This window comes from Arachis duranensis, chromosome 5 (assembly GCF_000817695.3).
Source record: "Arachis duranensis cultivar V14167 chromosome 5, aradu.V14167.gnm2.J7QH, whole genome shotgun sequence".
In the NCBI taxonomy this organism is placed as follows: Eukaryota; Viridiplantae; Streptophyta; class Magnoliopsida; order Fabales; family Fabaceae; genus Arachis; species Arachis duranensis.
The window spans coordinates 50,004,479-50,018,959 of NC_029776.3; the positions used below are offsets into that span (position 1 = coordinate 50,004,479).

A 14,481-nucleotide genomic window follows, 5' to 3' on the forward strand; every position below is an offset into this window, starting at 1 on the left:
ACTTCAGATAGTTCGACCAGGTCAACCCAATCATGAGATTGAAGGATGGGACCTTTTCTCGAAAGACTCCGGATCCCGAGAAGAGTGGAAGATGGTGCAACATCGAATCCTGTTACGTTACTTCGAATGTCAATCAGCATGGAGACTAAGCAAGTTTACCCTCATGCTTCGAAGGCAACTGTTCCGAATCTAGCGTTTGGATTCTTAACGAGCCCAATATAATCGGCCTAAAAACATCTCTGCCATCATAACAGTCAAAGACCATCTTAACCTCCTATCCACTTTCTAAAATTATATGAAGTAGGACCCCTCCCACAAAAATAAGATAGTTTACACCACTTATAAAAGGAGAGCTCAATTGCTCTTTCAAGTATGATTCATTCTACACTAATATTTATTTCTTTACTTCTCTAGCTCTCTGACTTGGGTATCGGAATGCTTTTGCAAGTACCATCAAAGAATCAGCCTTATCATCCTACCAAACCAACAAGTATCCAATCCATCTTCACCTGAACAAACACTCTTTGAACCGTCACGTAACCTGCTTGAACACTTTGTACTTTAACTGTGTATTGCCTAACGATGAAACAATTTGGGTTAAAGGAAAGGATCACATATTGAGGGGACAAAGTTTTGTTAAGTAACGCTTAAAAAGTATAGAGGTGAGTCGTTATTCTAATCAGATGACTTGTATCAAAGTTCCCTAAATATTTTGTAAAAAAACAAAACTAAAAATGAAAAATCTATCAACTATCACCAGACGCCATCTATACTAACCCCGTTGATCTATATTTTTGCCCAACATAAGCGACTAAGTCTCATTGTTTTGAAAGCATTTTTTCATTTTCTTTTTTCTTGATATATAAAATAACAATGAAGAAAACAGAGGCATACAGAAACATTGGATAAATAATGTGCAACATATACAGCTTGAAAGTTCAAAATATACATGGAAAATAAGAAAACATTTCAACCTACTGAATTTCTGCTTTTCCATCCCCCTTTTTGTAGTAGTTTGCTTTGTCTAGTTGACACCAATGAACAATAAGAATACTAAATCTCTTATTTACTAATATGAATACATTGTCTATAAAATGATCATTGGTATTTCCTACGCCCTGATGAAGCCATTAGGACAGCAACAGCCACAATGAACATGAACAACATGCTCCCGAGCAGCATGTATGTACGCCGCGATGATTTCCGATATTCCCCGAATAGAACAATGCCCCAAAAGGTGCTTACTAATGGAAGCGCCTGTTTGAACAACAGGATCAAAGAATCAAAGTGATAAAATGATTCAACAATTTATTGTACACTGTAAGTCAGATAAAAAGAGGGGAGAAATGTGTCTAAGTTGTTCATAACATTTTGAATATCTCAAGGTTTTCTGAGATATTTTAACAAGGATGCTTTATATTACAATGATCACATGCAAAGAGAAATAACTTTAAACTGTCGACCCATAGAAATATAGGGATTTGCGTAACAACAATTTTATTTGCCAACCAAAAAAATTGGATCAGCTCTCTTCTTTTTTTAAAAAATTCTCCATCTTTGGATTTGGAAAGTGTCGAAGAGGATACCAACTTTTGGTGTTGGAAAATCATTTTTAATCATAAAAGCAGGTAATTAGCATGTAAGTAACTACGGTTTGACAATATCTTGAATTTGGTAGAAACTCACATGCACTGTCTTCATGTAAGTGTCTTCATGTAAAGTTAGTAGTTGAGAATTATTAGATGATAATTTAATCAAACATGTAAAATCAACTAATGATTCTCAACTAGACAACTGCACGTGAGTCTTCACTTTTGAATTTCTATTGGTTGAAACTTGAAAGCAAAAAAAACTGTGTTTTGTTGCTAGTGAATAGAACATATTCTTAAGCCGATCACTTAATGACTTAATTGCTATTATGAAAGGAAAAATGCTTCACCTGAACAGCATCTGCTGCCGCATATCCTGCTGCTTGGCCTCCCATAAATTGGAGACCATTACCAAATCCACAAAGGAGACCAGCCAACAAGGCCCAACCTCTGCCATCCCAGTCTCTGAAATACGCCGTCAACGATGACTTGGGCAAGTTTAAGACAGGGTGGTAAAGGAAGATGAAATTGAGAATAATCGCAATAACAAAACATGAGACTGAGAAATAGAAGAAGGCAGTATAAACAGTCAAATGGGGAACCCCTTCCTTTAGTGTGTGCCACTGATCATTTGTTGCTAAGTTGAATGCTGGTGAGAACAAAGAGAAGCATATTCCGGCAAAAAAAATTATAGCCAATCCAATGAAACTGTTCTTCCCAAACACCTGCAGAAAAATTCAAATTAATGGTTTGATTTCTTTCAATTGAATCTGTCAAACATGGTAGATTAGTGAAATGCTGCTAATGAATGACGTCATCGTCACCTGCCTTAATAGCTCTTCTTTTCTCAAGATCTAAAAGAAAAACAGCACTTCCTGCTTTAATTTTTTCGTCACCGCCGCTTTCAAGATCCATTGGTTTTACTGTAAGAATAGCAGTAGGATAGGTAGAAGTTTAGGATCTTATAAAAAATATAATAATCCCCAAGATGATAGCAAATTACACCTTATCTGAGCTTCTTACCTCCCTCTGTGAAAGAGTCCCTGGTAAAAGAAGAGAATTTGCTGATTAGATTCGCATTATGCTAATCCTTACATGGAAAAAGAAACGCTGAACTGAAACAATAGAACTAGAACTAATGGATGCTAATACTAGCAAAGAAAATATGTTGGAGAGTACAAACAATGAACATGGCGTTTGTCAAAAAGTCATTTAGAAACCAAAATTCAAATCAACTAGATTGCTTCTGCTTCCAAAAGTAGAATGTTAAAATTAACAAAGATAGATGGAAATAAATGATCCTTAGGAACAATGAACTGCAGACTGTACTTAAAATGGTCTTTAAGAAATGCAATTCATAGAAGAAAAATAATGCAGAAAAAGAGTCTCCTCATTTGCCGAGTTACTGCTTCTGCTTGTAACATTAATTGATTTGGTTGACTGGGTTTTTAATACACTCTAACAATTGCTTTCACAAATTTAGATTATTGTACATAATCACTACTAAGTTCCCAAAGCATAGGCATTTGGTAATTTTGTTTCCGAAGAGAAGCTAAAATAGAGGCTTTGATAATAATTTCCTTAAGGCAATGGTGCACAAGGATGAAATGAAGTACAAGGTCAAAATCAAGATGCAATTATACTCAGTTATTAAAGGAGCAACTATCTAACGTCTATAATCAATAGTCACGTTCACGTATCAAATTAATTGTAACTAACAACACATACACTGATCCAGCGTTATAATCACTTGATAAATTGCTGAGCTTGACTTTATTATCAGCAGTATTCGAAGAATGAACAGCAGAACCTAGACAAACTGCAATCAGAAAGCAACCAACTCCAGGAAAAAGAATCTCAGCTCTATTGATTTTTCCATCCAAAAAGTAATTCAAGCTTGTGCCTGTCAGAGTTGGAACAAGATAGTGCAGCAAAATTTCAGTGAGAAAGCAAGCTAACAAAGTAACAATTATTGCAAGTAACATAAGATCGTAGCATAAGCACACTCATCCTGACACAGTGTGTTCAACTGCATTATTCTGAATATGTTATAATTTTTGTGTGATCAGTTAATTTATACCTATAACAACAGTTATGCTTGCAGTGATGACTTCAGTAACTGACAACCCAACAAAAGCAAAAGCATATTGCGAGGCCAGATTCCCAAGGCTTAGGACCACACCACCCCCCATTGCAAACAGAACAGAGGGCCAATTATCCTGCACATAAGCAAATTATTGAACCAATTGTAGGCAATAACACATAATGAAGCTAAGCATGCGGTTAATGTGTATGTATTACTAAAATATGAAGAATTAGAATATGAGACTAAAATATGAAGAATTAGAATATGAGCTTTGTTAGTGTGTAACTATCAGGGATCCAAAACATAGAGCTTTTGGAAAATCTGGAACATTCAAGGACGTAAATTTTACAAACCATTTTTTAAGAGACTCACCTGAGCAAGTTGAGCTAAAAAATTTGGCGCACTTGGTGTGCTCTTGCCTATCTCACCAACTGTGAATGCAATGAAAAGAGCAGCAAGGAAATTGGTGAGCGAGTAATCAAGATAAGTATGCTGAGGAAGACGCCCTCGCCTCTCTAACAAAGTCAAGATAGCAGGCCATGTCCCCAAGAAGAAAAGGGCCAAAAGCATGCAAACTATGGCACCCGCCTTGCTCTCCAACAAGTACATTTCCAAATCCGTACACAAATTGCTTTCAGAATTTAAGGTAATCCACAAGGATATAGCAAAGAAATCCTGAAAATAAGGGCAGCAAAATTCAATTATACTTCAAAAGAATAACAAAATGATAAAATAATATAATTTTGATAGTATTAAAGATATAAGTGAGGCAGTTAGGTAAACGATATTAGTCGGTAATCGGTTAGACGGTTACTCTCATATAACACAGTAAAAATTCAAGATTAAGTTATAATTTTCAGCAGCAAAGTGAAGCATATGCACATAAAAACGCAGAGAGAATTGAAAAAGAATAATCCCTGATACCTTGGAATCCATAGTCTATAATCAGAAGCAACATAAAGAAAAGAAATAAATGAAGTGTATATTTTATAGCAACAAATTTCAAAGAGTTACACAGTCGTACAAGATGATTATTATATAAAGAATCTAGCACTCCATAGACCCTATAGTAGGGCCACAAAGAAAACAAAGAGTGTACATCACAGCATATGAAGGAGGCGAAGGGCCACGCACCTGTTATCATCATAAACAAGTAACCAACAACAAAAAATTCAAAAACTATTCAAAAAACTATTTTACAGAGGGTTACGGCCCAGTCCCAGAATTGGTCCACTCTGTCCCATACTCCCATCAGGAAAGCTATGCGGCCGGAATCCCCAGTAACCCGGATCCACTCGAATTTCTACCAGATTCACCTGCCGATCACTAAAGACAGGGCTTAAGCACACGGCCGAGGTATGCTATCTAATTATAATTCTTATACCTCTTGGATTGTGACTAACTTGAGCATCGGAGTTTAGCCAGTTCGAGGAAAAAACATGTCCGGCCCTGTGAAAGTAAGTCTCTGTCCCTCTCCCTAGAACTAGTTCACCCAGGTAACTTTCGTTGAACACAGACAAAGAAAGGCTTCAGTACCTAACAAAAGTGATGACTCTTTCACTGAATGTTCGAAGAAGTTGGAAGAATAAGAAGAATGTGAGAATGGGAAGGTGCTCCGCCCTATGAATAAAGAAAGTAGACAACACAAGGGAGTCGGTCAACGTAGAAGTGTTTCGAAGAGATACTGTTTGATTCTGTAAGCTGGAATCTTGAAAAGTGGATTCCAACTTTTTTTTACAAGAGGAATTATTGCATTATTTTTGTTTGGTCATGGATCAAGATCCACTAACAGACCCGACCCGACTACCACTACCCTCCCCATCAGAAGCCCATTCCCCAATCCGGAATCTATTCTAGCGCTATCGTCCACTCCAGGGCGGCTGATGAAGGATGAGATCATGAGATTCTTGTGCCATTGATGCATCCCTTGGCCGGTCTGAACCTTCCAGCTACGATGCCGATCAAGAGCTGAACTGTTGCATCTTCTCTCTTGTGGCTCTTGTATTCCTATTGAAGCTCTGTCCCGTATTTCCACCGACATCGTTCCCTTTCGATGGCCATCTCGAGCTTCGGTGTCCATTTTTTGCTGCCGGATGATGCATGAGCATATTAACTATTTTTTTTTGGGTATTTTTTAGAGAGAATTGATGATTTTTGTTTGATAAAGATGTGTTTTTAGAGGTTATTCAATTAGTATTTTGTGTGGTTTGATTTTTTGATAATTATAGGTGAATAATAACAAAAGAAAAGTAACACATGAGTAAAAAAAGCCAATAAAAAAAAGTACCTTTCAGGAGGAAGAGAAGCTGGCGTGTTGCATCCCAGCATTGGGCATGCCACACTCCTATATGGCCAAGACAAAGAAGCATATTTTTCGAGGGAAAAAATCAATAATTATCTCTCTTTTTTATATTTTTTAATAGTTTAATGTGGATATTTTAGAAAAAAAGATAATTAAAATAAAACAATAAAACTAACAGCTTGTTCATCGATTGTTTTTAGGATGCATTAACTCTTTTTCTATTATTATCACATTGTCGACAAATGAGGAGTTAAAAATACTTTTATTTTAGAATTGACGAACATAACATCTATTTTATTATTTTTTTTTTGGTGATTACATCTATTTTATTATTTAAAATTATCGACAACGTGCATAAATTTAATATTTTTATTACTAAAAACAAAGCCATGCGTTCACTTGCTCCAAAATTTAAAAATATTATTTCATTATTAACTCCCAAATTCACACCATTTTTATCATTAACCTCCAAATTCACACTATTTTCAACCGTCATTTTCCGCTATCATCGTCACTTTGTCACGGTTGCGCCGCCATCGCTCTTCTTTCTCGCGCCGTCGTCGCGCTCTGTTGTTGTCGTGCCGCTATCGCTCCCCATGTTCGAAATTGAAATGACTAGTTGGTATGTTCCACTTGTCAAATTCCAATGGCTATGGTGTTTTGAATTGTAAATCCCGAATCAATTGATAAATCAAGTAGGTGATGATATTTTTCTCTTTTGACTCTCCAACTGAGGAGTAGCAAACATACATAGATACACATATTTCTGAAATTTGAGGAGTAGAGAGGTTTAGTTTCGTTCTTCATTTTTTGTTGTTTATTTGGTGAACGGTGATCTTGTGTTTTTTCTTTGTTCATGGATAGAGATTAGCTCTGATTCTTATATAAATGCCTTTTGTGTTTTGACGTTACTGCACATACCTAATAATGAACTTGAAGACACTAATAATGAATAGTTAATGCCTTAATCTAGCAGAATTTCTCATTCACTTTTGTCGTAATGTGCACACATTAGAACACTTGATTCTGTGTAGCTTTTGGAAGCTCTTTAAGAAATTATTCTAGTAGGTAAGCCTTTTAAATTTGTGTTGGATAAACAATTTTTATTTCTTTATGTTAAGTAATTATAGCTTCTCATCTTCCCAACTTGTATTCTTTTGATAATTAACTGTGGATAACATTGGCAACTAGACCTACAAATACAATTGGTAGCAAACTTAGCAGCATGAAGATAGAAATCTAGATAAGATCTAGTACCACATGCACAGAGTAAGTAGTGCATCTAAACAAATTGCACACTGACGCAAATTATAATTTGTGTGAGAGCATACGTTTATTATTTCTGTTGGAGACATGAAAGTTAAAAAATATGTATATATACTTTGTCCAAATATTAACTTAAATAAGCATGTGAACATTCATAATTGTTATAACATCATTTAGGTGGAATTGAAAAACAGGACAAGGGTATTTCCTGGGACCGATGCAGAAATTTCTGTGAGAATCGAACTACTTTAAATGTATTTTATGTAGTAAATTTTATGATATAAATATATTAGTTCCTAATAAATTTTTATTTTTCTATGGCACCCAATGTCTGATACATTTTTATGTCGCATACAAATAATTGAAAACCCTGTATAATTCATTATTTTTTTTGTCGATTGCATAATTTATTTTTTTTTTACATAATTTATTATTTATCTGAACCAGTTAAGCTATTGGTTTATTATTTTTCCTACATAATCCAATATAAAAAACACTTTGTTTTGGACAAAATCAGAAATTTTCTTAAATCTCTGCTAAATAAGAAAAATTTCAAGTTATTGGCTTTGTGTCCTTCTCCGAAGTCTAATTTTTAAGTTTATGCTAAATTAGAATTTATTATGTGATTTAGAGTCTTTATGGGTTGAGCTTGTTTTAGATTCAAAAAATGAGCCATCAATTCAAAGTCTAATTTTTAAGTTTGCATCATATTCCCAATAGAGAAAAGAAACTTATATCCGGTCAGTAATATATATATGAATTGAGTTAAAAAGAGTGTACCTACCTATATATATAAGGTATGTGTAAAGGGCACAATCTTCACTACAAGCCCTGTAATGTGTACATATAAAGTAATCAATATTCAGCACAATAATTCTTGGCTTATATACACAACATCTTTCTGCAACAACATTTCTGTTATTTACATTTGTATTTGAGCCTTCTAATCCTTAGAGCATGTAGGATTAAACATTAATTGAATACTCTCTGTATATACTTGAACCTAATATATTACTGAGCCACATTTATTTGGTGCAATCATTGGATCTAAATGCATAAGGCTAAAAATGAGAGCTTCATTGTGCTTTTTTTAGATAGATTTTCTTCTGGAACTACAATTACCAAACAAGATGAAAGATTGCTCGCTGATGCAGTTCTTCCAAAAAAGAAAAGAAACAAAGATGACAATGATGATAAGGTCGGTGCAGAAGTTGGAATTTTGATGAATCGAAGCATAAGGACGGTGCAGGAGTTGGAACTTTGATTATCTCGTCAGAAGGGATTCCATCAGAATTCTTGTTCTAGTTAAAATATCCTTGCTCAAATAATGTGGCAGAGTATGAAGCCTTAATTATGGTCTCAAAATATTAATCAGTAAAGGGGTTTTGGAAGTCCAAATACTAGGGGATTCTCAGTTAGTCTTAAAGCAGTTATCAAAGGAGTTTAAATGTAATAATGAGAAGTTGCAAAAATATTTGGCAACGGCTTGGGAATTGTTAACTTCTTTTCGAAAAGTTTCTTTGGTTCACATTCCAAAGATTCATAATGAAATTGCTAATGAATTAGCCCAAATTTCTTCGAGATATAGAATCGGTCCAGAAACTTTAAGAGAATTAGCTAGTATTCATCATGTTTTAGTGCCTGCAGATGAAAGGGAGATTTTGTGTATAGACGAATGGGAGGATAATGATTGGAGAAAGCTTATTGCTGAGTATTTAAAGAATCCTAACATCCCAGTCGATAGAAAGATAAAATTGTAGGCGATGAAATTTGTCATAATGGCTTATGAGTTGTATAAGAAAGGGATCGATGGAAGTTTGTCGAGGTGTTTAAGCCAATATGATAAAGATATTGCTTTAGGTGAAGTTCATAAAGGGATAAGTGGTGCTCATCAGGCTGGGAGGAAGATGAAATGGGTGTTATATCGCAATCATGTGTATTGGCCATCCATGATCAAAGATTGTATTGAATATGCAAAGGCATGTCAGGAATGTCAGAAACATGGTTCGATACAACAGATCTCAGCATCTGAGTTGCACTCGATAATTAAGCCATGGCCGTTTAGAGGTTGGGCTTTAGATCTAATTGGGTTGATTCACCTTCCTTCATCGAACATCATAAATTCATTCTGGTAGCAATTGACTATTTCACAATGTGGGTTGAAGCAGTTCCTCTGATAGAAGCTGGTCAAAATGAAATAATAAATTTTATCGAGGAACATATAATCCATCAATTTGAAATTCATCAAACATTGAGCACTAATCAAGGGACTATGTTTACTGGTAAGCAAATTAAGAGTTTTGCAGCCTCGAGGAATATCAATATGGTTACTTCGACTCTATATTATGCACAAGCCAATGGGCAAATTGAGGCAGCGAATAAAATCCTGATAAGTCTTATTAAAAAACAAATCAGGAATAGACCTCGACCTTCGCATAAAACTTTAAGTCAAGTACTTTAGGCTTATCAAAATTCACCAAGAGGATCAACAGGCACATCACTATATAAATTGGTTTACGGCCATGATACTGTGCTTCCATTAGAAATCAATTTGAATACTGATGACTTGCATCATTTACCATTTTTACCTATGCAAAAGGGCCATAAAAAGAGCACATATTCATTGTTTCAATGCAATTTCATAAGCTAAATGATAAGTATTATGTGATTCACGAAAACTTGTCTCTCAACAAATTTCTCTTCGGCAAGTATACCGAATTGTTGTCAAGTAAAAACTCACAATAGAGTGAGGTCGAACCCCACGGGGATTGATTGGTCAAGCAACTTTAGTTGGAAGAGTGTGCTAGTTGAGCTAAACAGAAATTTAGTTGAGATTTGCAGAAAATTAAATGGCGGGAAAGTAAATTGTAGAAAATAAATTGCAAAATCTTAAATGGGGGTTTGGGGAGATGAGCATAGAGATAAATGGCAGAAAGTAAAGAGAATAGGTAAGATCAGAAATGGGGGATTCATTGGGCTTAGGAGATGTTGCATTCTCCGGATCAAGTTCATTCTCATCTTTTTCTCAATCAATGCATTCATTGATCTCCTTGGCAATCTTAGATGATTGGATCCCAATTCCTTGGCAACCCAATCTCTCTAAGCTTGAACAATTGCCTAATTCCTTGATTTAATTGCTCATTGGAAGAGATGAAGTATGGTCACTGATTATACTACATGTATTTCCAAATCAAAATGTTGGGAGGATTACATGTCACTATATCCGCCCAAACTCCAATTTGGTCCAACATGAGAAAGCATTTCTAGCATGATCTCCTCATCCCTTTTCCAAGGCTCAGAGGAGATCCAATTATAGAAAGTTTCTTTTCCAAGACAACTAACCAATTGAATTAAGATCGAAAGCTTTCTAGTAAATCAAGAGAAAAGAAAGAGGAAGAAGAATGCAAACTATAATTGATCCATCAAATTACAACAGAGCTTCCTAACCCAATGAGAGGGGGTTTAGTTGTTCAGAGCTCTAGAAATGGAAAGTGGTAGGGAAGAGTACATTCTTCACAAAACTAGAAAATGCAGAAAGTAAATATACAGAGTGTAGTTCTCCAAAAGTGGCCAGCTTCTCTCTAGTTCAAAACTACTCCTATATATACTACACTTCTTGATCTTCTAGTTAGTTCTTCAGGTCTTGGATATGGGCTTTTGATCTTGTGTTGAAGTAGTTACAATCTTCAGTGGGCTCAACTTTGTTTGCAGAAAAGTGTGAGTTAGGCATGGACGTTAGTTAGGACGTTAGTGGTGTTAATGTTAAGTGAAAATGTGGGTTCGAGAATGTTAGTGACGATCACCTTTTTCATTAACATTCCAACCCAAAATGATCCACGTTAACTTCAACGTTAGTAGCACTAACGTGACCACTAACGTTGCCTCTTGGTCCTTCACAAACATTATTGGCACTCACCTTTTCCAATAACGTTGCCTTTTGCACCCTTTCCCTATGTTAGAGTTCACATTAGTATAACTAACGTGACCCTTAACGTGGGCATGTGGGCATGCCTAAGCTTCGAGAGCGTTAGTGATCCAACGCCCCTCCTTCCCACGTTAGAGTTCACGTTAATTGGATTAATGGTGCACGAAATTGTGATCATCGATGGAGCCATCAACATGGTACGCTCAATTACAATCTCAACTCTTTATCACAACTTCGCACAACTAACCAGCAAGTGCACTGGGTCGTCCAAGTAATAAACCTTACGCGAGTAAGGGTCGATCCCACGGAGATTGTTGGTATGAAGCAAGCTATGGTCACCTTGTAAATCTCAGTCAGGCAGATTCAAATAGTTATGGATGATTTATGAATAAAACATAAAACAAGGATAGAAATACTTATGTAATTCATTGGTGAGAATTTCAGATAAGCAAATGGAGATGCTTTGTCCCTTCCGTCTCTCTGCTTTCCTACTGTCTTCATCCAATCCTTCTTACTCCTTTCTATGGCAAGAAGCTGTATGCTGGGCATCACCGTTGTCAGTGGCTACAGTCCCGTCCTCTCAGTGAAAATGTTCAACGCGCTCTGTCACAGCACGGCTAATCATCTGTCGGTTCTCAATTAGGTTGGAATAGAATCCAGTGATTCTTTTGCGTCTGTCACTAACGCCCAGCCTTCAGGAGCTTGAAGCTCATCACAGTCATTAAATCATTGAATCCTACTCAAAATACCACAGACAAGGTTTAGACCTTCCGGATTCTCTTGAATGCCGCCATCAATTCTAGCTTATACCACGAAGATTCCGATTAAGGGATCCAAGAGATATCCACTCAATCTAAGGTAGAACGGAGGTGGTTGTCAGGAACACGTTCATAGGTTTGAATGATGATGAGTGTCACGGATCATCACATTCATCAAGTTGAGGAACAAGTGATATCTTAGAACAAGAATAAGCCGAATTAAATAGAAGAACAATAGTAATTGCATTAACACTCGAGGTACAGCAGAGCTCCACACCTTGATCTATGGTGTGTAGAAACTCCACCGTTGAAAATACATAAGAACAAGGTCTAGGCATGGCCGTGAGGCCAGCCCCCAAAACGTGATAAAAAGATTCAAAGATCTAAAGATGAAAATACAATAGCAAAAGGTCCTATTTGTAGAGAACTAGTAGCCTAGGGTTTACATAAATGAGTAAATGACATAAAAATCCACTTCCGGGCCTACTTGGTATGTGCTTGGGCTGAGCATTGAAGCTTCTATGTGTAGAGACTTTTCTTGGAGTTAAACGCCAGCTTTTGTGCCAGTTCGGGCGTTTAACTCCCATTCTTGTGCCAGTTCCGGCGTTTAAGTTTTGAGCTGATTTGGAACGCCGATTTGGGCCATCAAATCTCGGGAAAAGTATGGACTATTATACATTGCTGGAAAGCCCAGGATGTCTACTTTCCAACGCAATTGAGAGCGCGGCAATTGGGCTTCTGCAGCTCCAGAAAATCAACTTTGAGTGCAGGGAAGTCAGAATCCAACAGCATCTGCAGTCCTTTTCAGCCTCTGAATCAGATTTTTGCTCAGGTCTCTCAATTTCAGCCAGAAAATACCTGAAATCTCAGAAAAACACACAAACTCATAGTAAAGTCCAGAAAAGTAATTTTTAACTAAAAACTAATAAAAATATAATAAAAACTAACTAAAACAAACTAAAAACATACTAAAAATAATGCCAAAAAGCGTATAAATTATCCGCTCATCACAACACCAAACTTAAATTGTTGGTTGTCCCCAAGCAACTGAAAACCAAATAAGATAAAAAGAAGAGAATATGCAATGAATTCCAAAAACATCTATGAAGATCAGTATTAATTAGATGAGCGGGGCTTTAGCTTTTTGCCTCTGAACAGTTTTGGCATCTCACTTTATCCTTTGAAATTCAGAATGATTGGCTTCTATAGGAACTCAGAATCCAAATAATGTTAATGATTCTCCTAGTTAAGTGTGATGATTCTTGAACACAGCTGCTTTATGAGTCTTGGCCGTGGCCCAAAGCACTCTGTCTTCCAGTATTACCACCGGATACATACATGCCACAAACACATAATTGGGTGAACCTTTTCAGATTGTGACTCAGCTTTGCTAGAGTCCCCAATTAGAGGTGTCCAGGGTTCTTAAGCACACTCTTTTTGCCTTGGATCACAACTTCATTATTTTTTTTAAATATTCACTGCTTTTTCTTGCTTCAAGAATCATTTTTATGATTTTTCAGATCCTCAGTAACATGTCTCCTTTTTCATCATTCTTTCAAGAGCCAACATTCATGAACAACAAATTCAAAAGACATATGCACTATTCAAGCATACATTCAGAAGTCAAAAGTATTGCCACCACATCAAAATAATTAATCTGTTATAAAATTCAAAATTCATACAATTCTTCTCTTTTTCAATTAACATGCAATCCTTCTCCTTTTCAATTAAGAACACACATTTTTTTCATTTAAGAAATGTGATGGATTCATAGGACATTCATAACTTTAAGGCATAGACACCAAGACACTAATGATCATAAGACACAAACATAGATAAACATAAGCATGAAAATTCGAAAAACAGGAAAATAAGGAACAAGGAAATTAAAGAACAGGTCCACCTTAGTGATGGCGGCTTGTTCTTCCTCTTGAAGATCTTATGGAGTGCTTGAGCTCTTCAATGTCTCTTCCTTGCCTTTGTTGCTCCTCTCTCACGATTCTTTGATCTTTTCTAATTTCATGGAGGAGGATGGAATGTTCTTGGTGCTCCACCCTTAGTTGTCCCATGTTGGAACTCAATTCTCCTAGGGAGGTGTTGATTTGCTCCCAATAGTTTTGTGGAGGAAAGTGCATTGACAAACCCCATTTTTAGGGTTTATCTTGTATTGATTTTAGGGGATTTTATCACCTTTCACCCACATTTATTCAATAAAATAGCATGGTTTTGTATATTCTCCTTTAATTGTGCTTAAGAGTGAAAACATGCTTTTTAGGTCTTAAAATAGTTAAATTTAATTCACCTTGATTCCATTAGATGCCTTGATATGTTTGGTAAGTGATTTAAGGTTTAGGAGGCAAAGATTGGATCAAGGGAATGAAGAAAGAAGCATGAAAAAGTTGGAGAACTCATGAAGAAATGAAAGAACCGGAAAGCTGTCAAGCCGACCTCTTCGCACTTAAACGACCATAACTTGAGCTACAGAGATCCAAATGATGCGGTTCTAGTTGGGTTAGAAAGCTAACATCCGGGGCTTCGAAACGATATAAGATTTG

General features: G+C 36.2%; 1 protein-coding gene across 1 annotated transcript; it reads right to left on the bottom strand.

Annotated features, from left to right (window-relative positions):
* Positions 1 to 891: 891 nt before the first annotated feature.
* LOC107489492 (ureide permease 1) lies at positions 892 to 5,859 on the bottom strand. Its single transcript, XM_052262042.1, has 8 exons — positions 5,060 to 5,859; positions 4,048 to 4,350; positions 3,670 to 3,808; positions 3,318 to 3,492; positions 2,613 to 2,632; positions 2,418 to 2,512; positions 1,940 to 2,314; positions 892 to 1,257 (listed from the first exon to the last, which is right to left on the bottom strand). Exons 1-8 carry the CDS (start codon positions 5,084 to 5,086, stop codon positions 1,099 to 1,101), a joined length of 1,293 nt encoding a protein of 430 aa, XP_052118002.1. The 5' UTR covers positions 5,087 to 5,859; the 3' UTR covers positions 892 to 1,098.
* Between the last annotated feature and the right edge of the window lie 8,622 nt (positions 5,860 to 14,481).